Source organism: Macrobrachium rosenbergii, chromosome 41 (genome assembly GCF_040412425.1).
Source record: "Macrobrachium rosenbergii isolate ZJJX-2024 chromosome 41, ASM4041242v1, whole genome shotgun sequence".
NCBI classification, from domain to species: Eukaryota; Metazoa; Arthropoda; class Malacostraca; order Decapoda; family Palaemonidae; genus Macrobrachium; species Macrobrachium rosenbergii.
In genome coordinates, this window is record NC_089781.1 from 39,152,579 (window position 1) to 39,180,078 (window position 27,500).

The following is a 27,500-nucleotide window of genomic DNA, read 5'->3' on the forward strand; positions in this document are numbered from 1 at the left end:
TCTCTCTCTCTCTCTCTCTCTCTCCATTGCTAGATCGATAGGAAAAGCTAGGAAGTATTTAGGAATCTAAATTTCTGCTTTCAGAACGAGAGAATAGTAAATTCCGACTCGAAATCGTCAATTTCAGGCCACGTGGGCCCAGCCCTAACCGTCCGCCATCTTTGATTTGTGAGTTCCGTCAGAAATTCCATTGTTATAAAACTGCATGCACAGCGCTCATATACCCCTTTCTTTTGCTCGCTAAATTTTATCCATAGGTCCATGCACCTCGCCGCATTTTTTGAAAGCAATAAACTTTAGCTAGAATTCCCTCGTTCATTCATTACTGCGGGCAGGCTCGAGTGTGAGACAAAGGTGTAGGCAGGTAGACATGCAGTCAAGAGACCCGCCCGACAGTCCGCACTGCCTCCGTGCATGTTATAAGATTAAGCATATTTTTTCCTTAACCTCGTGCATTGGAGATTTTAATATTCGATAGGATCGATGTACTTTTTTCATTAGCTTGGGCTAATTTTTCATTCATTAAGAACCACTAAGTCTATTCAGACATAATAATTTTAACTGAGTCTCTTCAGACATCCTGAAATTTGTCCTATTCAGATATTTTAATTTTTAACTGAGTTGTTTCAGACAACTTGAATTTTGTCTTATTCAGACATCTGTCTTATTCAGACATACCAATTTTCATTAATTCTGAATAATTGAGCGTTTTAGATTTGTCTTATCCGGACATATTAATTTTAACAATCCTTTCAGACACCCTGAGGTTTGTCTTATTCAGACATATTAAACCAGATTATCTGTCTTATGCAGACACATTTGTCTTATTCAGGCATATCAAATCTTGTTCATTCTGAAAAACTGCGTGTTTCAGACACTGAATTTTAAGTCTTTTCAGATAACTGAGTCTTTTCAGACATATTTGATTTTTCTAATGGGTCAAGCCCATATAAGCATTATTCCAAGATGTCTATGACATCCAGAGCCCAGCAAAATGACGACTTCAAATTCTACATGTCTGCTGGAAAGGACATGGGACTATCAGGACAAGCCCTGGGGGAATGGGTCCAAGAGAGGGTAGACGGTGCTAGGGTGGAAAGAGAGGTAGAAAGGCAGGAGAGGGAGAAAGAAAGAATAGCCCGGGAAAAACGAGAAGAGGCAGAAAGATAGGAGAGGGAGAAAGAAAGAATAGCCCGGGAAAAACGAGAAGAGGCAGAAAGATAGGAGAGGGAGAAAGAAAGAATAGCCCGGGAAAAGTGAGAAGAGGCAGAAAGATAGGAGAGGGAGAAAGAAAGAATAACCCAGGAGAGACGAGAACAGGCAGAAAGACAGGAGAAGGAGAAAGAAGGAATAGCGCAGGAGAAATGAGAAGAGGCAGAAAGACAGGAGAAGGAAAGAGAAAGACTAGCCCAGGAGAAATGAGACGAGGCAGAAAGACAGGAGAAGGAGAAAGAAAGACAGAAGAGGGAGAAGGAAAGAGTTCATCAGCTTGCAATGGCAGCTCATGACAGGCACAACACATCAACACCCTCTCCTCACTCAACTCTCAGCAATGTAGGCACCCTCATGAGAAAATGGGACGAAGCCGAGCCTGAATCCTGGCTCGACCATATTGAAAAGGTCCTGATGACCTATCAGCCCTCTACTGAAGAAATTTCTCTGATCCTGGGATGGCACCTTGAAGGAAAGGGTGCTGTTGCATTCAACACTCTCCCCCCTGAGGATCAAGGAAATCTTGACCTTGTCTGCCAAGCCATTATAAAGGCTTTTGAAATAACTCCCGACCATTGGAGGAAAAGGTGGAGAAATATGCCCAAGGAATCAGGTCAAACCTGGTCTGAGTGGATCTTCAAAAAGACCCAAGCCCTACAATGATGGCTAAAATCTCTGAAAGCCACTAGTGTGGAGGAAGTCTTGAACTCTTCCAGCTTGAGGACTTCTTATTTTATGCCCCTCCAGTTCTCGCCACTCATTTGTGCGATAAGGCGCCTAAGACAGTGGTCGAGTGCAGCTGTTGGGCTGACATATGGGACACGCATCATCCCCATCTTAGTTCCCAAGGCCAAAAATTATATCGCTCCTCGCCTGCCTCGACCACCTCCCAGCAGCCTCACAAGAATGGGCTCCCCATAAGAAATTTGTGTGTGGGTACTGTAAGAGAACAGGGCACCCCACTGAACAGTGTTGCTTGAAGGCTGAGAATCAGCCAGAAAACCCCTCTACGTCCTCAAACAGGACAACACACCGAGCCACACCTGGGTCATGGATGAAGGGTAAATGGCCTGCTCCCTCCTATGGGACAGGTCCAGGTGAAGATTATAGCTGGACTTATTGCCTGGCTTGCAAAGTTTATGGGCACTCTGTCCAATGGACAAAATGCCCTAATAATAATAATAAAGTATGCCAGCCCTTGCCTTGGCCATCATTGATCCATTTATGTGGCACTTACCCGAGGTAGGTGCCCCACCAGCCAGGTCAAAGCATTTGATGATTCTGGCACACAAATGTCCCACATAAGGGAAGGCAAAGTTCCCGGGGAGCTATTATCAACAGACCTAAACTCATTACTATTGAGGGTGTCAATCACTTTAAAATGATACTTCCTACTATCAAGTTGAGGATCACGAGACCTGATAGATCTGAAATTTGCGACCTCGCAGTTGCCAGATACATTCCTGGAGATTATGACCTCATCCTGGGACAGGACTTCCAGTCCCCATCTAAGTTAGAGCAATCCAGGGGTCCAAATCCCCCAAATCATTTATTAGACAAGAGGAAAACTCAAATGCCTGATTTTGCCCCACTGCTAGTGCCACCTGAGTGCAATGTGCAGTGGCCCCCTCCACCAGGATCGATTCCCGATCCCATTCCAGTGCCTGGCCCTGCCCAAGTGCCAGTGTAAGGGGCCCAAGTAGATCCCCCTCCAGGAGATCCTACTCTTGATTCACAATTTCTGTCAGTGTGACTTGCTTGCACTGAGCAGAGCCAAGCTCTATCCGTCACGTATGACGAGCAAATTCCAAATCAGTTATTAGTGCCTGGTCCTGCCTTAGTGCCAGTGCCAGAGCACGCCTCTGATCTCCCTTCCAGAGACCAGTCTGGGCCCCCTCTCTTCTCCCAGCTTGGCTCCGCTACCAATGCTGTTAAGAGAGATGGATCTTTCAGACCACAGCGGAAGCTCATCCAAAGGTGCGGCCTCTCAACCTGTGCCTGAGCTAGTCATTCATAAATGCGAGCCTCTCACGCCCCCCACGACCACTTCCTCTCTGTCTCAGTTCACTGCTGACACAACAGCGAGTAAGGATTCTGCCACGTCTCAATTGGCCGATGAACTCAAGGAACTGTGACGGATCGTGGTAGAGCTTGTAAAGAAGGTCTCTGCTTCAGCCATCAAAGAAGCCGGCACAGGTGGCACTCAATTACCCTCCCCGGGCTCGGTTCCACTGATTCCCCGACTGAGACAAACCATCACAGTAAGAGAGGTCTATGGAGAAAATACCAAGGGTGTGGATAATTCCAGGTAGTTTAAAAAGACCCTGAGCTCTCCTGGTACCAGTGCCAAACTGGCACAGTGCCATCCCTTTCCCTATGAAGACTATAGCACCTCTATCCAGAAGAGGATGTCAGGGTCCTTCCCTATTCTATTTCCCTTATAACTCTATCTGTTAGTTTTCCTCTAACATTTCCCTTCCTTACTTTTGATTATTACTCACATTTATTTATGCCTCACCAAGACCCCATTTTACTTTAATCCCCTCTGCCCATGCAGAGTGCCACTGACAGATATGCCAACTGTATAAGTCCTATGACTTCCCTTCATGCCTACTGCAGTATGATGCATTTAAAATACGATATGCCATAGCCATTAGTTATTATTATAAGAGTGCCAACTTGGCACAGTGCCATTATCGTAGATGCTGGAAACTGATCCTGCCGGAGGGGTCGCGCCCTCTGGCTACCTTTACAGCTTTCTTGGGCTAATAAGGATCCTAGCTGTCTTCCATAGGCTAAGGAATGTAATTTTGGCATATTTAATTGTCATTTTGTTTTACAATCATTGATTACTCCAAATCTGTCATCTAATCTCTTTGTGAATCTCTGTAATAAATCTCGAGTCTCAGACTCACGACCTTGTGTTTATAGTGCCCAAATGGCACTGAGTTGTTGCTCAAGTATCGTGGAAACACCTAAGACCATATTTACCTTATTGTAATGCCTCTTCAAGGCAGACTAACTGCATGCGCACAAAATTCATAATTGATTATTATTAAGAGTTGATGAAGTATCTCTAGAATTAACCTAGTATTAATTCATTGTTTTAACTATACCATTATGTTGTGAAAATAGTCTTTTTAACGCTACCTTAACATAATAGGAAGTTAATAAAAATATGTCATATTCTGAGTTAACGTAAATGCCACAATGTTGTTTGCCTCTTAAAAATTAATTGCTATGCAGAAGGTTAAGTTAAATTATAAGGCATCAAAGGGAAATGAGGGAGAAGTAAAGGAAAGTTTTTAAGTGAGTTTGCTCGCTGGTAATCATTCTCAACCGATCCAGGGTGTGAATGCTAACTTGGGTGGGGAGGTGCCATGGATGGGGACCTCTTTTCTTGCAACCTCACCAGTTTTTACATTTATAACATAATTGAGAAAGAAATAAAAATTAAATTAAATTTATTTAATTACAAGAATTGTGGGCTTCCACTTGCCCCTTCATAACTCTTTCCTTCATTCCCCAAAATGGTTAAGCCTAACCCATCTCTTTCTCTCTCTCTGTTCAAAGTGACTGCTTTTAGGCCTAATTCCAGCTGACCATTGGACCTTCTCTGCATCCACTAAGGCAAGGGAGGAGCCAAAAAGAGAAAGTTGGCCCCCCCCCTCATTCTGAACCCCCCACGTGGGTTGACTGACGCCATTGCGTCATCATTATAGAAAACATGACAAAGATTGACCTTTGCGCCACCCAGTTAGACGCGATGCGCAATCCCTGAAGGTTATTTATAAATGCTGCAACGAGAATCGAGAGAGAGAATGCTCAGAACATGACCCGAAGACAGACGTCCTTACCTTGCCTGCCTCTGAACCACATGTTCGACCCCAGGGCTATACTTTGTAGTGACATTATGAATCCCTCCTCCATAGCCAGCACCCTACCGAACAAGGACGCCGTTATCTTGACGAAGGTAATGTGCTGGAATAAGGTTCTTTTAGTCAGTCATGATACCTGTTATTTCTCTGTCTAACATTTCATTTATTTTTCATTGTGTGATGACCTTCAGTAATTTGTGCTGGAGCATTCGGCGTTAATGTAATTATGCATTAGTGTTGAAGTGAGTTATTTGGCACCATCTGTGCATTCCTCAGTTTCTCTTTGAGCGTCTTATTATTATTGCAAGTATCTGGGGGATACTTATTTGATTGCTGGGGGGCAACTGATGAATGCAGGGAGTTCCTTTTATTTATTACACATCTGACTCAATATTAGGACAATTTGTAGACAAACTGAGGGAAATCTTTGGCTTAGGGCCTTCTTCATGTGAGGAAAATTACGTAAACTCAAGGGTTCTCTCAACTAATTATATTTACATAACAAACACAGATCAGAAGAATGATGAATTACTGGGCAGGTAATAATAAGGGCCTGCTAAAATAATGAATCCTACATAGAATAAATATTCTACTCTGAAGATGTCTTCATAACAGGAACAAAATCATACAGTATACAACATCATACAGTATACAACAATACACAAATACACACAGGGAGATTACTGCATTATGAAAATCACAGCATAAGACTCCTCTCCCCAGAAGATTGGTTATCCCGGGGTTGAATCCAACGATTCACAACGGGATAAGTAATCAGCAACCACGTTGTTCTTACCTGAAATATGCTGTACTTTAATATTATAGGGTTGCAAGCACAGAGACCACCGAGTGAGTCTCTGGTTGTGATTCTTGATCCGCTGTAAAAACGTGAGCGGATTGTGATCAGACAGCACTAAAATCTCTTCATTCCTAGGTCTGTTCACATACACTTCAAACTTTTTCAATGCTGTGATTAAGGCTAGAGTTTCTTTTTCTATCGTGGAATACACTTTCTGATGCTTTTTCAGTTTCGAAGACATGAAACATACGGGATGCAAAAGTTCACATTCATCTTCTTGAAGTAGTACAGCTCCAATTCCACAGTCAGAGGCATCACTTGTATCACAAATTTCTTATTGAAGTCTGGAGCCTGAAGTACTGGTTTTGAAGTTAACATGGCTTTTACCTTCTCAAAGGATTCTTGACATTCTGTAGTCCAAACAAACTTAGCTTTGGGACGAGTTAAGTCTGTTAAGGGGGCTACTACAGCTGAGAAATTCGGGCAGAAACATCAATAGAATCCTGCCATGCCCAAAAATCTCTATAGCTGTTTTCTAGTAGTAGGTGGGGTAGCCTTACGGATACCTTCTACATTAGCATTTACTGGAGTGAGAATGCCTTTCCCAACTTCAAACCCAAGATACTGCACAGTTGCCTTCGCGAACTCACTCTTCTCTAGGTTGACTGTTAGTCCTGCTTCCCTTAGTTTCTTGAAAACTTTCCTCAGGATCTTCAGATGTTCTTCCCATGTTGTAGAGTAAATGACTATGTCATTCAAATATACACCTACTCCTTCTATGGACCCTAGCAGTTGATCCATCACTCATTGAAACATTGCCGGTGCATTCATCAGACCAAATGGCAGAACAGTATACTGATAAAATCCAAAAGGAGTAATAAAAGCTGACAGCAACTTAGCATTCTCATCTAAGGGAATTTGATAGTATCCCTTCAACAAGTCTATCTTGGAGACAAACTTGGCTTGCCCAACATTATCAAGTAACTGATTTATAAGAGGCAAGGGGTAATTGTCAGCCACACTGATGGAATTCAGTTTCCTATAATCAGTGCACACCCTAAATGAGCCATCCGGTTTCTTTACTAACACACATGGAGAACTGTAGTGACTTGAACTGGGTTCTGCTAATCCATGCTGTAACAAATATTCGACTTCTTTCTTCAAAACATCTCAATGATAAGGTGATAGGCGATAAGCTCTCTGCTTGAATGGTCTGCCATCTTCTTGGATCTTGATCTCATGCTTGATCAGATCAGTACACCTAGGTACATCTGCAAACAGTTCTGTGAAGCTTCTAATCACTTCACACAACTCACAACCTTGCTCAACACTCAGATGTTTCAGTTTATCCTCCAAATTTTCCAAAATTGAAGAATTAATCATCTTTCTTTCAGCTCCCAATTCATATCCATCGTCATCTTTTGTAGTTGAAGCTGTCTGGGTTATTGACACAGTTTCCATTTTGGTTTCTGAGAAGTAAGGTTTTAAGAGGTTTACATGTACCTTCCTTTTTCGTGTTCGTCTTTCTGGTGTTTCAGTTACATAAGTTCTATCACTTAACCTCCCAATTATCTTGTAAGGACCTTGAAACTTGTTGGAAAGGGGAAATCTCTTGACTGGTAAAAACACTAACACTTGTTGACCAACACTAAAATTTCTTAGCTTAGTTTTCTTATCATATCTCCTTTTCATTTTCTCTTGACTCAGTTTCAGATTTTCTAAAGAGAATTTTCTAATCTCTTCCAATCTTTTCCTCAAGTTCTTTACATGCTCTCCTTGGACTTCCACTTGATTTTCTTCCCAATTTTCTGCAAGAATTTTCAACGGTCCTCTCACTTCTCTACCAAAAATCATCTCGTTAGGTGAACAACCCATGCTTTCTTGATAACCATTCCTAATTTCAAATAACATCAATTGTACACCAACATCAGACTCAGAACAATACTTAGTCAGCATACTTTTCAATGTCTTGAGAAACTTTCCAAGGCTCCTTGAGTCTCTGGGTGATATGCAGTGGACAACTGTTGTTTCACTCCTAACAAGTTCATCACATCCTGAAACTGTCTGGAAGTAAAATTGGTTCCTCTATCACTTTGTACAATCTCTGGTATCCCAAACCTTGAGAAAAACTCCACTAATCTCTCAGCAACTATCTTGGCAGATATGTTTCTAACAGGGATTGTCTCAGGATATCTTGTCACAGGACACATCAATGTTAACAGATACTCATGACCCTTCTTCGTCTTCGGCAGTGGTCCAACCATATCTATAATCACCTTGCTAAAGGGTTCTTCTATAACTTCTATAGGTTGTAGGGGGCTTTCTGAATGGTTTCATTTGGCTTTCCAGCTATCTGGCAGGTATGACACTCCCGACAGAACTTGCTAACATCTTTGTGAAGTCCAGGCCAGAAAAAATATTTCATGGTCTTCTCCACAGTCTTCCTGATTCCCATATGTCCAGACTCATGAGCTACTGCTATTACTTGCTTCCTCAGTGGATGTGGGATCAAAATTTGATGATATTTGCCCCATTCAGCATCTGGTATATCTGCAGGTCTATGCTTCCTCATCAGCAAACCTTCCTTCAGATAATAACAGGTAGGAGTTTGTTGCATCTCTTCTTGATCAACAACTCTGAAAAACAACTCAGCTAATGATGCATCCTTCTTCTGTAGGTCCATTAGCTTCTCTCTGGTCACCTGACCAACTTCAAGGGTTGAGCTCTCAATATCTGCTAACTCAGCTACTGTAGTTTCACTTTTACCTTCAGGAACATCTTGACTACTCAGAGTCTCTTCAGGGACGACAGCTTCTCCTTGGGAAACCTCTTCTTGGTCAGCACTAGGGGAAGTATCATTTCTCTGGAACAACTCTTCAAAGCTCAATGATCCTTCTTGAGTGGGTAAATCCTCAGTCTCTTCACTTACAAGCATAGTCCTCTTCATACTCCTAGTAGTCACACAGCTAGGAAACAGGTGGGGGTTATTCTTCTCCAAATCTACTGTGGGACTAATCCTCAATGGTTTATCTGTCACTATAGGACAAGGAACAAATGGCACACCACCACCTTCATTCCCTAACAGAACATGTACACCTTCAACAGCCAGTGAGTCCTTTACAGCAAAATCAACATCTCCTGTCACTAATTCACATGACAGGTGTAAGCAGCATATAGGAGTTACCTCTTCTCCTCCTATACCCTTCAAAATAACAGAATCTCCTGTAAGATTCTCCTCCAACTCGGGGTGAGCACCACGGACTACCACACTATGGTTGCTCCCTGTATCACGTAACACCTTGACTGGTACCTGCACACTTCCTCCTGGAGTATTCAGCATACCCTCATAGATATATGGCTTAAAAGCCTCCAAACTGCTCAGCCACTCACTGCTTGAAGTTACATTTCCACTGGTTGCTAAACATTCAGCTTGTTTAGTCTCAGTCTTCACTGGAGTTTGACTCCTCCCCACATTGCTCTTTGTAGTCTGTTTCCCCTGGTCACTTCTTACTACTTGACCAACTGGTTTGGACCACCAATGTGTCTGATGACACTCCCAACTGAAATGTCCCGCTCTCCCACACTTGTAGCAGACAACATTAGGCTTCTGTAATTGCCTTGCAACATTATTATATGAGGATTTTACTTTAGCTTGCTGAGGGATATTACCCTGCATTGACTTGGTATTACCACTTGTAGGATTCCCATTAAATCTGCTCCTGAAATTTGGGAGAGACCTAAAACCTGTGCGTTGATTCTGGTACTTGACATTATAGATCCTTCTGCTGCTTATGATGTTAAAGTCCTCGCTAAGTGTAGCAGCTTTGTCAAGTTTATTCATCTCTCTCTCTCTCAGATAGGCTCTTATGTGTTCAGGAATTCCCCTAAGATATTGTTCAAGAACAACTAATTCTTCAAGATATTCAAATGTTTTAACTTTAGCAGCCTCCAACCATCGTTTAAAACATCTTCTCACTTTGTAGGCATAATCCAAGAAAGTTATCTGGTCATCCTTTCTCAAAGATCTGAATCTTTCATTATAATATTCAGTGGTCATCTGGTAAACTTGTAGCACATTGTGCTTAAGTACCTTGTACTCTTTACACTGCCCAGCTGATAAGGCTAAATAGGCACTTCTTCCTTTACCAATGAGAACACTCTGTAACAAGACTGACCATTTATCCTCTGGCCATCCCATACCTGCAGCCACTTTTTCAAAGTGATCAAAAAACTCATTTGGAGCTTCTTCTGTAAACTTCGGAATTAATTTCTGCACTCTTACTACATCAAATACAGGGTCTGAATCACCTTGAGTAGGGCTAGAAGGTGTTACAGGCAATTCAGTTGTAGCTTTCAACCTTTCCATCTCTCTCTTGTGTCTAGCTATTTCTCTTAATTCTTCAGCAGCTTTCTCTTCTTCTCTTTCTTTTCTTTCTCGTTTTTCTTTGTCTTCTCTTTCTCTTTCTGCCTGCATTTTCTCTCTTTCAGCTTGCATCTTCAGCTTAATCAAATTTGCTTCTGCTTCTAGACGTCTAAGCTCTGCTTCTGTATCACTTTTCTCTTTCTTTTGCCCATGTTTATCTATAAGTTCTGCCTCAGCTGTGTTCAACAATTCTTGTGCTTCTCCTAATTCTTCATCTATTTTACCAGAGTCCATCAATGCTTGGATTGCAATGAATATTATTTGTGCCTTTACCATGTTGGCAGACACCTGACCACCACATGCGACTGCTATCTCACTCCAATGTGCTTTAGTCAGAGTGATTTCAAATAACTCTTGGATGGAGGGGTTTGCTAAAAACTCCTGAACGTCGAATAGAGCCATTTTTTCAATTATTCAATTAACAATTCAATATGACAACAATTCAACACAATAAAATGCAAAAAACAATTATATGGTCACTCTCCTCATAAAATAAAAGAACTATATGGTCACTCTCCTAATAAATATGTCCCTAACACCACCAGTATACACCAGAGCATATTTGTGATCTGTTTTCCCGGAGTCTAGGGCACCATTTATATATGGGGGGAAATGTCCAGTGTCTGTTCTTCAAATCAAACCTGGTATCTAAGTGCTTGATATTTGATTACCAAACTTACCATATATTCAACAATTATAGTTACCTCACAACAGCCAGACACCTGAACCTTCATCACACATACAAAACGACTGATTTCTCTAAAGGCAACAGTGATCCCTTATAAAACTTATCAATCATGAAAGAAAGCAGATTAAGTTCGTTAAACAGGTGTGAGGTAAAATCTAAGGGCGTCATTCCATTAACATTATAAAAGTTCAAGTATTTCTATTTATTTCATTTCCCTGGCTCGAGCTCACTTCAATTACTTGAAGGAAAACATCTCACTTACCACTCCATCTCTAATTCAAATCAAAATTACTGGTGGGTCAATGAATGAAACTCTGATATAATATTTAAATACAAAAATCTATTTCTAAATTCAAAGATTATACATGACATTAACAGTCTCAGGGAAATTTATTATTACTTGAAAACAAAACAAAATTGGACTAAATCTGAATTAATCATCAGTCAAAATTAAATCAGAAATTAATTTATTAATTAATCAAAAAATTATTCAAGAAGAATTTAAATTGTTAAGTAACAAAATTTCAATTCCCAAGTGTTAAACAAAATAAGGCAAATAAATCAATCATATAAAATGTGGATACAAAGGGCACAGAAATATACTCTGCAAAAGATTAAATATCTAAAAATGTAAAGCAAAAATTAAGGCAATAGTAAACACACCACATATATGTATAAAAGAAAAATTCTTCAAAAGATAAAGCATTAAACATATAACACGAAAAAATATAAAAAAAAAAAAAGTGAAAAGGTATCTTTACATATAATCACTGCAAATATTTTTAGTGCATTAAAAACCAATAATTATGTTACAATGCTTCGTGTTTTTAATTAGGCGCCGTTATATACACACTTAATAAAATACAATGTTCAGATAACTCAGACACATTTACTAAGGAATTAAACAGTTAAAGGATATGAGCGACCATCGTCTACCAAAATATCAATTACGTTACAACAAGAGCGAGCGAGCGAGAGAGAGAGAGAGAGAGGGAGAGCGCATATCCCTTCAGCAACGCTTTTGGTCTCTGAGTGTGGGCCCCTTGTAAGGGCGTCTTAGACGCAGCAGGGAACAGCCTATGGGTGCATGGACAGGTCCCAGACGAGGTTATTATTTTAAAAACTCTTTAAAATGATAATTAGAGAGGAAGTGGAATTACAATTAACAATGATATTTATCATTGCATAGTTTCAGAACCAGAGAATCTCTAGTTATTATAATAAGAATGGAAAACATCGTTTCATAGAAAATTCCTCAATGACGTTAGGCAATTTTCGTAATGGAATTTTCCACCCCACAGTGTTTTGATCACGTCCCAATGGAATGCATTACTTAAGCAGTTTTGAATATTGACTAACAACCACTCTCTCTCCAGAACAGTCAGCCTCTGTCCCTCCTCTCTACACGCCTACCGTCCCTTCTCACAAACCATACAGAGCGCAACAATTTTACCTAACGCTAACTCTTTTTACGGTATCTGGTGTTATCTGAATACAAAATCATACAGTTATACAACAACTCACACATACACACGGGGAGATTACTGCACTATGAAAACCACAGCATAAGAATATATATATATATATATATATATATATATATATATATATATATATATATATATATATATATATATATATATATATATATATATATATATATATATATATATATATATATATATATGTATATATATATATATATATATATATATATATATATATATATATATATATATATATATATATATATATATATATATATATATATATATATATATATATATATATATATATATATATTATATATATATATATATATATATATATATATATATATATATATATATATATATATATATATATATATAATCATATATATATATATATACATACATATATGTTTGTAATTGCAATAAATAATGCCCTCTTAACTTCTCTATTTCTTAACAATGTTTGGATATGCTTGTCACTATAAGGCCTAAGATCATAATCATCTAATGGATGAATTTGAAGAGATTTTGTCTTTTGTAGAATGATTCGAACGCTCATATGAATTATCCGAACAAGGTCACGTTAACGACCGTGGTCAAGTCGGTAACATAACCTCGTTCTGATATTCCGGACTTGGGCTCGAATCTTGCTGCAGAGCTCAGAATTTCTTCAGCCTTCCAATTGGATCTTAGGCTTTGTAGTTGCAACATAACAAATAAGTGTAAAAGAAATCTGAGAAGCCAAGAGGGCATTGTCGTTATTACAATTGCATATAAATGTGGTAAAAATGTCCAGCTGTGTCTGCGTATATATATATATATATATATATATATATATATATATATATATATATATATATATATATACATAATACATATACATACATCACATACACACACACACACACACACACACACACACACACACACATATATATATATATATATATATATATATATATATATATATATATATATGCATACATACATACATATATGCGTGTGTGTGTGTGTGTGTGTGTGTGTTTTGAGTATGTGTGGACGTGCATGTATATTTTACATTTGAAGGCTGGCAGCATGCATCACATCTAATTATTTTTAATTATTACGTCATAAAACTGCTATCCGTTCTCTTATAGTTACCTAAAACTATTGTAATGCCTCCTTTATTAAAGAGAGGTAAGTATTTACGTGTTAAAAGGATAAAGAGTTATTCATTACTGAGAAAATAATCCTTTTGGTACTACATAACACTTTGCTTATGAGCCGGAAATAAGCTTGTTCCATAAAGATGCCATACTTGCAAATTAGGTTTCTTAAGCAAAAGCTTTATTTACTATTCAGCAAAAGTCCTTTATGAACAAATGACAGCTGCCTAATTAGCACTTCTGCTGATTGCAGTTTAAAGTTTTGAAGTTGTAAAATAAGTAAGTATTCACACATACAAATGCGTACACACAAACAAACACGTCTAGTTATATTACCACTTCTGCTGATTGCAGTTTCAAAGAATGTTAAGTATAATATATATATATATATATAAGGTATATATATATATATATATATATATATATATATATATATATATATATATATATATATATATATATATATATATATATATATATATATATATATATAGATGTCATACAAAGTACCTGGTTATTACAATGCTGAAACAAGCTAACAATGCCTCTTAAATCCTCTCCCAGAAACCCACCAAATAACTCCCCAGGGCCCTCCCCCGACAGCCTCCTCTCTGTTTCAGTCCATCGCAGACATAATCGTGAGTCAGGATTCTGCCATCTCTCACTTGGCCGATGAACTCCAAGAGCTGCGACAGGGGGCCACGTGAGTGGCTCGTAGGTATCAATAACCAGCTTAGGCACGGGTTGCGAAACTGCACCTTGGGGTGAACTTCCGCTGTGGTTGGGAGGAGCCATCTCTTACCGACGCTGGTAGTGGTGTCAGGCCGGGAGAAGAGAGGGGGTCCTGAGTGGGATCTCTTGAATGGACATCAGGGGTGTGCTCTGGCACTGGCACTAAGGCAGGGTCAGGCACTATCAGTGGATTCGTGTACTCGTTGGTCAGGACGGACGGAGCTTGACACAGCTCGGTGCATGCAAGTGGCACTGGCAGTGATTTGGAATGGGATTTAGTATCTCCTGGAGGGAGATCTGATTAGGGTCCTGGCACTGGCACTGAAGCAGGGCTGGGCACTGGAATGGAATCAGGAATCGATCAAGGGGGCCACTGTATATTGTACTCAGGTGGCACTGGTAGAAACTTCACGTCCTTATGGTATCCAGCAGGGGCTGGTATTGACTGGGGGAAAGGCAGGGGAGGAGTACTCACGCCTGTGGAATTAGTTGGGGAATTTGGACCCCTGGATTGTTGTGAATTAGGTGAGGACTGAAAGTCCTGTCCCAGGAGGACATCATATCCCCAGGAAGATAGCTTGCTACTGCAAGATTGCAAATTATAGATTGATGAGGTCTTGTGACTCTCAACTGAAGCGTAGGGAGTATCATTTTAAACTGATTTACTCCATCGATTGTGAAGAGCTTTTGTCTGTTGACGATAGTTCCATAGGGAACTTTCGTATGAGGGAGATTTGCATGCCAGAATCATCGAATACCTTGACTCGGTGTGCGGGGTAGCTGCCCCGGGGAGGGGCCACATATATGGGACCATCGGTGGAGGGCCCAAGGACTCGGAATTCATGATGGCCAAGGCAATGGCGGGAGTATTTGATTTATTATTTTTAGGGCATTTCGCCCATGAGGGAGAGTGGCCATACATCTTGCACAACGTGCAATAGCTTTGTCTAAAATCTTTTTGCACTGCCCTTTGGAGGGTGCTGGTGAGTTATTTGGTGGGTTTCTAGGAGAGGATTTAAGAGGCGCTGTTTGCTTGTTTCGGTATTGCTCGGTGGAATGCCTGGCTTTCCTACAGAACCCACACACAACGGGTTTCTGCGAGTGCCCATTTTTGGGGGGAGCAGATCCCCTGTGGAAGGGCAGGGGGTAGATTTTCTGCCACATTGATCCCTCCTGAGGGTGGTGAGTCTCCCACGTATCAGCTATGCGGCAACACTCTGTCTGTGTTGCAGGGGCTTTTTTCTACTATGTGCATGGCCAGAGTGGGAGGGGTGTAGAGCAGGCAATGTTCTAACTTAAACTTCTCGAGTACCTCGGCTGTGCTGGTGGCCCCTTCGGACTTGAGCAATTTCGCTAGCACCCGTTCCGAGTGGTACGCCCAATCTGACCACGTCTGGCCCATATCTCTTGTCTGCCCTCTCCATCGTCTCCTCCAGTGCTCGGGGGTGATCTCATATGCCTTGGTGACAGCTTGGCGTACGACCTCCCAATCTCCCTGGTCCTCCACTGGGAGGGTGTGATAGGCAATCAGTGCCTTCCCTCTGAGGAATTTGGTAAGAACAAGGGAAAGTTCAGCGGGGAGAGGGTGCAGCAGTCTAGGACCCTTTCGGCCTGCTCGAGCCAAACTTCGGGCTCTGCCTCAGTCCACTTCGGCATAAACGAATGGGCCGGCTAAGGGCGCTCATCCCGCAGCAGTGGGAGCTGGGGGAGAGGCACTCCTTTGGGCCAACACTTGGAGTTCATGGGTGCGCTGTTGTTCTTGTTCCTCTCTCTCTTTCTCTCTCTCTTGTCTCTCTATCTCCTCTCTTCTCTCCTAGGCGATTCTCTCTTTTTCCTTCTCTTGCCTCTCTATTTCTCTCTCTTGCCTCTTCATCTCCTCTCTTTTCTCCTGGGCAATTCTCTCTTTCTCCCGTTCTTGCCTTTCTATCTCCTCTCTCTTCTCCTGGGCAGTTCTTTCTGCCTCCTCTCTCTTCTCCTGAGCAATACTCTCTTTCTCCCATTCTTGCCTTTCTATCTTCTCTCTCTCTCTCCCAGTCTTCTCTATCTGTCTCAATTCTTTCTACCTCCTCTCTCTTCTCCTGGGCAATTCTCTCTTTCTCCCGTTCTTGCCTTTCTATCTCCCTCTCCGCCTCTGCAGTGTCTAGGTTCCCCTGGACCCAGTCCTGTAATTCTGGGCCCGACATGCCCAGGTTTTTTCCTGCCTGCATGTAGAACTTAAAGTCCTCATTGTGTTGGGCTCTTGTAGTCGACATTTTGACAAACTTAGTTGGTAGGGCTTTCTAAAGTTAAATGAAAAAATAAATGGGATCGGGAACCGACTTTGGTGGGGGCAACCAGGCGACTGGAATTATATTATCTTAATAAGACGTGGGGGTGGCCTGAATGACTAAAATGAAGAAATATACTTTAACCCTCGCACGGCCTCTGCTGGTTATTGCATGGATAGTAGGTGTGTCATCTCGTCAGACTTAGAATTAATTTCGTCACAGAGGACGTGGGATTTGAGGCATCATGCAGGACGGACATCACAGAGGACGTGGAATTGGTGGACATCATGGAGGACATGTTTGAGGACATCACGGAGGACGTGGGAGTTGAGGATGTCATGGAGGATGTGGAATTTGAGGACGCCACAGAGGACGTGGAATTGGTGGACGTTGAGGAGGATGTGGAATTTGTGGACGTCACGGGGGACATGGAATTTGAATTTGAGGACGTCACGGAGGACGTGGAATTTGAGGATGTCATGGAGGACATGGAATTTGAGGACGTCACAGAGGAAGTGGAATTTGAGGACGTCACGAAGGACATGGAATTTGTGGACATCATGGAGGACATGGAATGTGAGGACGTCACAGAGGACGTGGAATTTGTATTTCGTCTCTTAAGACTTGGAAATTGGATTCATCCCGTAGGACTTGGAAATTCTGTCTTGTAGGACGTGATAATTGGATTTGTCCCGTAGGACTTGGAAATTGGGTTCGTCCCGTAGGACTTATTTGCCTTGTAGGAAATGGAATTTGGATTAAAAAAAAAAATTTTGCTGAGAATGGCCCGAATATGGACAAAGTTACGGGGACAAGCTACTCAGGCAATGATTGAAGATTCGGGTAGGCATGCAGGGAGGGAAAGGAGAGGTGGGGGGGAGTTGAGGTCGTCTGACTCTAGGCTGATGTGGGTTATTTTTAGACACTGGTTGAGTGAACACTTTTGTTTACAAACACTGTCTGGGCTTTCTTGACTGCAGGGAAATTCCCAGGATGGGCGGATAATGGTGAGATAACCTTGTAATTTTGCCTAGATGCGGAGTTCAAATTTCACTTTCCTAACACTTGAACTTAGTTTTAGCTACTCTGAGAGAGAGAGTATTTCAGCAATGCAAACTGATTTCATCTTGTCCCATGTGGGAGTTTGTCTGTGCCTAAATAATTTGTGATTCTGAAATGCGAAGTAAAATATTTTATGCAGAGGAATTTTTCGCACTATTCCTCAAAAAGAAAATGGTTAGCACTCATTGTTTCCTAAATACCTATCATGAAAGACATGCATTAACGAAATCTAACACAGTGGTTCTCTTCTCTCAGTTGTTGCATGTATCCTTATTTCCCTAATTTCCTAGGGTCAGTCACGTTTGTAAAAATTTTCTATGCTAAGATAAATACATTACTTACGTGGAACTTTCTTGGTCTGTGCACTTGGTATCAGGTTCGGAATTGTCTCACACCCAGTTTAGCTTTGCTAATGGCTGATTTGGCGAGTTGCAAACACAACAATGCAACAATAAGGGGTGAATTGCAAATGCAAAACGAGATCTATGGGAAGGTCGCCATTTTTATGATTTTCCCTGGTTTTCTGGATTTGAAGAACACTTTAACAGGTCAGCAACGAAAGTTTACTCACTTGGCCTTGAAAATTGACTTTACGGTCCAGGGAATCATAAAAAGAAAAGAAAAAAGGGATGTTTCATATGAGCTTAGGGCTCTACTTCATGAGGGAATGTTACGTAAACACTGGGGTTAACTAAAGTAATTGTATTTATAACAAAAGGATCAAAAGAAATGTCTGGCCAACTGCTAACTGCCAACTCATGACTACTGACTGCTAACTGCCAACTCATGACTACTGACTGCCAAGGGTAGGGGTCCCGACGCCGGGCCCGTATGGTGACTGTGCCCAAGATGTGTCATCTTCCAGGTGTCTTGACCATCTGCTTGCATCTCCCCAAGTGTCCTGTGGAAAGACAATTCAGCAGGATCACTCTGCCTCATAGAATGGTTGTTTTAAGCAGCTCAGTTCATTTCAGCTGCTTAAGGGATTGGCACTCAACCTCTTATCCTTGCCCCTTTTGACCGTGCCATCCAAATGTCTGTCCCAGGTAAGGGGAAGGGACAGATCAAAATACTGATATGTTTTCTGTGTTTGTATCTGGGTCAACTTGGGTCGGCTGTGCAGCGACAACCCCACTCTTAACATTCTAAAGGGTTGGCTTTTAGCCACTTCTTGCTAATTATAATATATATAAATATATATATATATATATATATATATATATATATATATATATATATATATATATATATATATATATATATATATATATATATATATATATATATATATATATATATATATATATATATATATATATCTATATATATATATATATATATATATACATATATATATATATATATATATATATATATATATATATATATATATATATATATATATATATATATATATATATATATATATATATATATATATATATATATATATATATATATATATATATATATACACACACACACACATATATGTTATACATATATATATATATATATATATATATATATATATATATATATATATATATATATATATATATATATATATATATATATATATACAATTATTTATATATATATATATATATATATATATATATATATATATATATATATATATTATATATATATATATATATATATATATATATATATATATATATATATAATACCATCCATATATATATATATATTATAATATCAATAAATATATATATATGCAGATGTACAAGCTATTTAAATTAAAACGAAATTGTCATTTAATTACATAATCAGGGATGTTTAAAATGAAACATAAAATTCCTTGTAAAATGTAAAAAGTAAAACTAAAATTAAGAATTCAGAAAGCTGAAAATTATTCTTAAAAAATTTAAGAAATATACACAATGTTAAAATTAAGGAATGAACAAAATTTTAAAACTATATACATTAAAATGAAAGGTAACAGAATATATAGTAAAATAAAAATGAAAATAGCAGTGAACAGAGTTACAGAACACAAGATTAAGACCGACCTACTATGAGGTTCACAGCCGGTGTCCCGGTGTTTTTCCGGAATAAGATTTTATCAACATGCCTGACAAAGATGACACTTTGTCACAGGGTATCTTACATATCTACCTAATTTTTTTACTGTATTCTGTATTACGAAAGTTGCATAATTCTGGTAATTATAAAAGTAACACCGACTTCTTGTAGATATCGCCAGCAAACTCAGAGGAATGTCTTTCGAAGATATAATGACGCAACTTATGACGTCATTAATTGCCTCCTTCTTGATGGATAATTGGCTATTCGCGAAAAAGTCTCAACCTTTGGCAATACTCCTTGTTTACATTTTGTAGTAGTGGTAGTACTAGTGGTAGTATATAGGATTTATGCCATGAGGTCGATTGCTAGAATCCTGGAAGAAAAGAGTTTGCAATTAGGTGGATTCATTTTATTGTACTCTTGGTGTTCGAAAAAAGGGAAAAATAAATGGTCGCTTGACTTTTGCTGCATAATGTACAAGCAGATAATTACTGTTAATATTTTCATTCACCTACTATTATCAGGTTTTATGAGTCCAGAATGACATCGTCTAATCTTAAAGACAAACGGTTGCTGATTGTAGGTCGTAATTGGATGATCTGCCAATTCATCACTTTCAATTAAGAATCATTTAAGTGAGCAAATTGAAGGGCTGAGTATACTTATACTTTTTAATGTGCAAACAATCGAACTACTATGCCGGTAATATTATGTGGAATATGAAAACAACTTTCATTATAATGTTACAATTCAGTCATTGTTGTACTGTGTCACTAATAGGACAGTAGCGATCATATGAAATGACATACTCATACATGGGTCCTTTATTAAACACAATTACATATGAAGAAACTTGATATTATAATCAATGGGTGGATTATGGCGTTTCGGGCTAAGCCCAAGCACTGGGTCCTATAGAGGTCATTCAGTGATGTATTATAAGCCATGACATTTTTTTGGGGCGGCAAAGCAAGTTTTAATGTTGTTTCGCAAGTTATATTTTACTAAGAAATCAACAACTATTGCTTTATAGAGCATATATAATCATCTTTCTGCACCTTATGGAAGTCAACAAATGACGAAAACTTGGTAGCCTTGGATGTCCGGGTGTAGTCATTACCCAAAAAAGGGCCCTGTTATTCATTTGCCTGTTCAAGCTTACGTAGGGTTTGCCACTGGTCTCCTCACTTCTAAACAATTGTGCAAGTCGAATCACAAAAGCTGTCCTGCAACCACGGGAACAATGACTTATCATAGCCGCCATTCTTGAAGCCTTGACAAGGTATGAATGGTCATTCAGAATTTCAGAGACAGCTGTTTGTCGTCATCATCTTGTGGGAGGAGTCGGAACGTCAAATGTTTACGTCACGTGTAACTTTGAACCCATACATTAGTGTTCCGCCACTGCCTTCGGCTGCTTTATTTTACTCTTATGAATATACCTTTTTCTAATATACGTAATAAAGAATGCCGCCGAAAATTAGGTAGGGAGGTAAAGTGTACTATGGCTAAGTAATATCTTTGTCAAATGCACAGAAAAAAAGTAATTCCGGAAAAGCACCGGGCCAAAGGCTCTGAATCTCATAGTAAAGGAGTGGCAGCGCTAAACTAAACGTAAAATAAATAGAAACAATACAAGTCACGACAAATACAGAGGGGAGGAGGACGTATGTGTGTTTAACGAGAGAACAAATTGTCTAATAAAAAGTGACCTCACATTTCACAAAAAGTTCACACAAATTATTCAGGAACATTTTTATGCCATTGATGTTAATTATATTCCTAAGAACCCTTTCACCATCGGTTCACTCTTTAAAACTAAAGAGCGATTATCACCTTATATGTCCTCTGGTGTTGTTTATAAGTATAATTGTCCTGAATGTTAAACAGGGACCTATGTAGAGTCCACCAGCAGACTCCTTGAGGTGCGTATCGATTCTCATCGTGACGTAGGCTTCCGTGCTGGTAGCAGAATTTCAAACCCGGAACATTCCAATATCAGAAACCACTCCAAATTTGTAAAGACTTATGCATTTTAGGCCATACCACCAATCCCCAAGACTGTGTTATTCTGGAATCACTTTTTATTAATCAATTTGTTCCGTCGTTAAACACATAGAAGTCCTCCTCCCCTCTGTACTTGTCGTGATTTGTATAGTTTGTATTTATTTTACGTTTAGTTTAATGCTGTCACTCCTCTAGGTCGGTCCTTAATCTTGTGTTCTTTAACTCTGTTCACTGCTATTTTCATTTTGATTTTACAGTTACCTTTCATTTTAATGTCTATATTTAATCACTTTTGTTCATTCCTTTAATTTTAATTTTAGATTTTGTAAGAATAATTTTCAGCTTTTTTAATTCTTAAGTTTTAATTTTAGTTTTTACAATTTTAAAAGGAATTTTATGTTTCAATTTAACTGCCCTGATGATGTGATTAGATAGACAATTACGGTGTGTGTGTTCTCTTTCTTTATTGATGATTATTAATATGGATTGACCCCTGATTCCTTACACTAAGCTATATATATATATATATATATATATATATATATATATATATATATATATATATATATATATATATATATATATATATATATATATATATACATATATATATATATGAAAAATTTTATCACACTGTGATTTATATACAATCATATATATACATATATATATATATATATATATATATATATTCCCTTATATATGTGAATTTGATAAGCTATAAATGTCGCTTAATATCAAATTCACGCTACCTATCATGAAGCTACAAATAACTTAAGGGAATATCTCCGATGGAGGATTATCACCGAATGGGAATTTATAAGTGATAAATGGATTGATACTTAGTGGTAACGTCGACTGAAGTTGCTGGATAAGTTCTGTGTTGATGGTTCCTGACCCGGCAGTACCAATCTATTTATCAGTTATAAATTCCCCTTCGGTGATAATTCTCCGTCGGAGATATTCGACTGAGTTGCTTAGTAGCGTAAATTTGATATTAAGCGACATTTGTAGTTTCATGATATATATATATATATATATATATATATATATATATATATATATATATATATATATATATATATATATATATATATATATATATATATATATATATATATATATATATATATATATATATATACATACATATACATTAGCAAAGTCGTCTCATCAGCATGATGCCCAAGATTGCTTCTAGAGGGAAATGATAACGTCCTATCGTCTGAAATTAATCTAATATTTCCTTCATTTTGTACCCGCCGCTCAGTCAACTTTGGCAGGTCGAGATCAGGACGGAGAAGGCTATGGGGCTAGCAACCTCACGTTTAAAATACGACCTGTGGAACTATCCTCTCAGAACGGAAAAGTTGTATGGTATATAAGCGTGTGAGTGATGGAAATTGTGCTTGTAGATATATAAGGAGATTCACAAACGTGTATCCGTCTAGTTACGCCTGTAGCTATAATGAGGCTCTACCTTTCATTCAAACATTTACACTGAACAGAAAGCCATGAAATGTAGGTAAATGAATGTCAAATCAGTATCTCTCTGTAAGCATGATCATTTTGCTGGAGATACCTTTACTTTGCCCTAATATCCCACCCCCCCTTTTTTTTGTTTCTTAACACCAAAAGACTAGACGCCACTTGTAAACCAACTTGAGATTTCTGACCAAATCCAAGCTTTCTTAGAGGAAAGTGAAAGTTTTCAGCAAACATTTTACTTGATTCTCACAAATGGTTTTATAATTGTCTTTATTATACATTTCTTGACTAGGCTCCGCGACGCTCTGCTATTTTTTTTTTTTTTATTTCTTATGCTTCAGTTGTACTTATTTTAATCTGTTACATGAACAGCCATTTTAATCTTAAAGAAAAAAAGTTCATTTGACTAGATATATGATTTTACTGTCTTTTCATGTCCTGTACTCAGCCTCTCAGATAATTAGGATCAGAGTTGGTGTATGTGTAACCTGGTCATCTCAAGAAGATCAAGTGTTTAATATTATTTTCATTCCAGATTAACAACCGTCATTTAGAGGCTTTTGGAAAATTCTCGATGAAAAAATGAATAGACTCTAAAGCTCCTGGTGTTTTTGTTTTGGCTTATGGTGCAATCAAAAACTGTGTCGTTGTTGTACAGGTATCTTTCTGCTGGTAATTATGACTTCACACATCTTCTCAAAGATATTTTTACCCTGATCGGTTTAGCTTTACTACGTGAACAGCCCCTCGGCAGACTTTGGCTCGGACTTTATAAAAAAATCACAATTAATCAAAGTAAAATAGTTGTGGAGAGAGATAAATGAGTATATTTGTATATGGGACATAAAAGGAAAATTACGCAAAAAATCCAGACTTATTGTTAATCTTACCAAAAAAAATAATATCTTCACTGTCGTCTATATTTAAATCAAACACAGTGTAGCATGGAGTTTGAATAATGAAAGTGTGTCCTCTCTCATAAAAATAATTTATTGATTTCATTTTATTGAAGGGTCTAGTGAAATTATTAAGTTTAACCAATGAAATTATATAGTTAATAAAAAAAACAGTCGTTGAAGGGATACCTGTGGTCGCAAAATTTTCATTTAACTTTCCGCGCTACCTCTGGAGGTGTGGTCACGTGCTGTCAGTGCTCTGCAGGCATTACTAAAGGATGTTTGCCCCGTCCCTTCGGCCCGTAGCTGAGCCCACTTTTTAACCTTTTACTTTACCTCAATTCCCGTTTCCTTTCTTCAGTCTTGCTGCAACTGGGGGTTTCCCCCAGCTCTACCTTTCGATCCTGCAAACGTCCTTTATTTTCTGGCTCCCTCTGTCTTGCTGTCCTATACCACTCCAACTGCCTCTTTTCACTGAACGCCACACGGCCGAAACGCCGCGGTGCTTGACCTGACAGACTACATCTCAGAAATCACATCAAAACAATAATTTCAAAAGGTTGTTATTTTGACACATTGCTTTAGGAGACAGATAGAAAGACAGACGGGCACGTAGGCAGGATTACATTATTCCTTCTTTTCTTGAACGAGCAATCCGGAAAGAGCAACTCCACCCTTTCTGCTACTGTAAACTTTGCCTACATTGTTTTTTCATCATCGCACTACATGTCAAAGATCATCATCTCATCTTTAATCTGATGATAATGAGATGAAAAAGACTTCCTATTCATTCGAAATCTTCTTCTGGTGTATTAGCGGCGTAAGAGCCGTCTATCATTTTTCGATTAACTTGCAGGATATCAAAGATTCTTAAAATTTCTAGTGCGTGTTGTGGCAAATTACAACTTAATATTAAGATTCTTTAAAACACAACTAAGATTTCCCTTAAGAAAAAGGTAATTATTGAGAAACAACAATTTCATATCAGTGACTTGAAGGCTAGCACACACATATTCATAAAGGAACAGTTGAGTGTCAAATGAGGGTCAGGAAATTTGAAGGTATAGTGGTTTGTTCTCAGTCATCTTAATGAGTTTTTTTTTTTTTTTTGAGGACATAAGAAAAACTAATAGAAAATACCACTGAGTAAATGAATAACAGTAACAGTCAGATCTCTCTCCATCAAAGAAGCTTTCCATAATGCCCATAATAAATATAAAATAAAGAAATATTAGAGATACTGAAATTTATATGAATATATTAACCGAAATCGGAAGAATCTTAGAAGTCTCCTTCTGCCCTATGAGTTTTTGTTAGGAATTTCCATATCTTTATCCGTCACCTCTGGCCAAACGCCACTCATCCAGATAGCGCGTCTACAGTCTACGTGGATTCCCAGAGGCAGAACGAAAATGAAATACAACGAAGGGAGCACAATTAGAGGCTCAGGCAATCGAATTAAATTACATTTTCTTGTCGCAGTCTGGGTCAGCTATTATATAAATTAAATTTATCTTTCAGGTTATGCATTTAATGGTTCTCATTTTCTTTGCAAAATACATAAATTCGGCTCACTACTAATCAAGTTAGCGGATGTGGAAGGTATCATTTGGAAGAAACGAGAAGCCTGTTAGCATTAAGAGGAAATAGAGGAGATAACTGAGAAAAGATAGAGGCAATCAGAAGTCACATCTTAAAGGGAGGTTTCAAAATAACTTAAATACAGTAATAATATCCCTCCCGACCAGGTACAAATACAATGTTAACAGCATTTTCAGGACAAATAACTCAGAACAGAAGACATAATGCATTATCTCCCGGCAGGCTTGCTCGGCTGACTGAACATACAACTTCAAACCCGGAGTTACTGAGGGAAATCCAACGAATCATTTCCATGAAACTGCTAGCTCTTTTCACTAATCTACCCCTTCCATACTTGTGAAGGAAGCATTCTTGTTTTCATGGGACCAAGAAGACAACTTTTGTTTTTATGTTTACTGGGTGATTCAGTTTCATCTAATTTCTAAAATTCCTGCAACAATGAGAAACAGCAAGCTCTTAGAAGTCATGCAGTGTGTATCTTAGTCTTATAATAATCACTCATAACCGTTGACTAAAAGTGAATTTTTTTATTTATTGGTGCTTATGTGAATAAATCGTGGAGTATCCCATTAGAATTAAAAAAAAGTTATGGTATGGTGAATATTTGTTGTTAAACCTGAGCAGGGGTTGAAGGGGGGGATGGAGGAATGTGTGGAAAAAGGTCACTGAGGAAATGACTCAAAATGAGAGTTGCTTTGTATAAAGAAAACAGACCCGGTCGGAGGAGTGAGTATTTGGATGATCTGTTGAATATGGAGGACAAAAGTGAGATATGAATGAAGCAAGAGTTAAATATGTTGGTGTGCATTTGCGAATGCCTGTGGAGGAGACTTGAAGATGTAACGACGTACCAAGATCAGTAGGGTCTTACATCAGATGTGCCATATAAGGAATGAGGTGGAGGAATGAATGCATTTTGTATAAGGCTGCAGACGATGGGGATGGCAGTAAAACTCAAAGGGGCATAACAATACTTAGCGTGCAAGAGGCTCATCGGGAAGAGAGATGTGGCTTGAGGCAAGGGTCATGCTATTTAGATCAAATGCTTATTATAAAACAGATTTCTTTGAAGTTAGAGAGTAGAGGAAAACTATGTCGCATACACTGACTTAGAAACAACCTGTGACAGAAATAATTAAGAGACATTTAGGAAAGTGTATGGGGTAGGTGATAATGTCCAGGTGAAAAGGGGTGACGACTAGATTATGAAATAACATAATGTTTGCACACTGTGTTTAATTAGGGATAGGGAAGAGAAAATTCAGAGACAAGTGAAAGAGCTTGAGGTTGCCTGTATAGACATAGTGGAAACTAGAAAGATGATACAGTGAATTTTAATTGAGATGGTGGAGGAATGGAAATATTGATTCAAGGATGTACTTGGGAGTCAATTCAACAAACAATGTTAAAATGAGAGATTTAGAAGAGAGTTGTGTACATGGAACCAAAGTCGGAATGTATGAAGGGACAGTAAGAAACAACGTACCTTAAAGAACTGGACTGAATTTTCCATGCAAATAAAAGAATGAAAATTGAACTGCTGAGATGAATTGTTTGGGTAAATATGTATGAAGTAAGAAGGACTGAAATGGTGAGAACTGTAGAGATATTCAGGAGTGATAAAAAATATAAGCACAATAGAAAAGATGCATCATGTGAATTGAATAAAGGATATTAGGTTGTCGCAAAGTGTATAATTCGGTAGTATTTGGAATGAGACTGAGAGGAATATCCTAAATGGAAGAGTGAGTGT

The 27,500-nt window shown here is 38.5% G+C and overlaps 2 protein-coding genes across 2 annotated transcripts in view; one reads left to right on the plus strand and one right to left on the minus strand.

Moving 5' to 3' along the window:
- Positions 1–27,500, minus strand: part of LOC136826818 (zwei Ig domain protein zig-8-like) — a 116,809-nt gene that overhangs the window by 86,427 nt on the left and 2,882 nt on the right. The window lies entirely within an intron of this gene.
- Positions 16,928–17,311, plus strand: LOC136827104 (cerebellar degeneration-related antigen 1-like). The gene has a single exon (XM_067084861.1). The coding sequence runs from the start codon at positions 16,928–16,930 to the stop codon at positions 17,309–17,311; it is 384 nt and encodes a 127-aa protein (XP_066940962.1).

Excerpts from the sequence above, each read along its gene's own strand:
- LOC136827104 (XM_067084861.1), top strand. The coding sequence starts at position 16,928 with ATGGAGGACATGTTTGAGGACATCACGGAGGACGTGGGAGTTGAGGAT.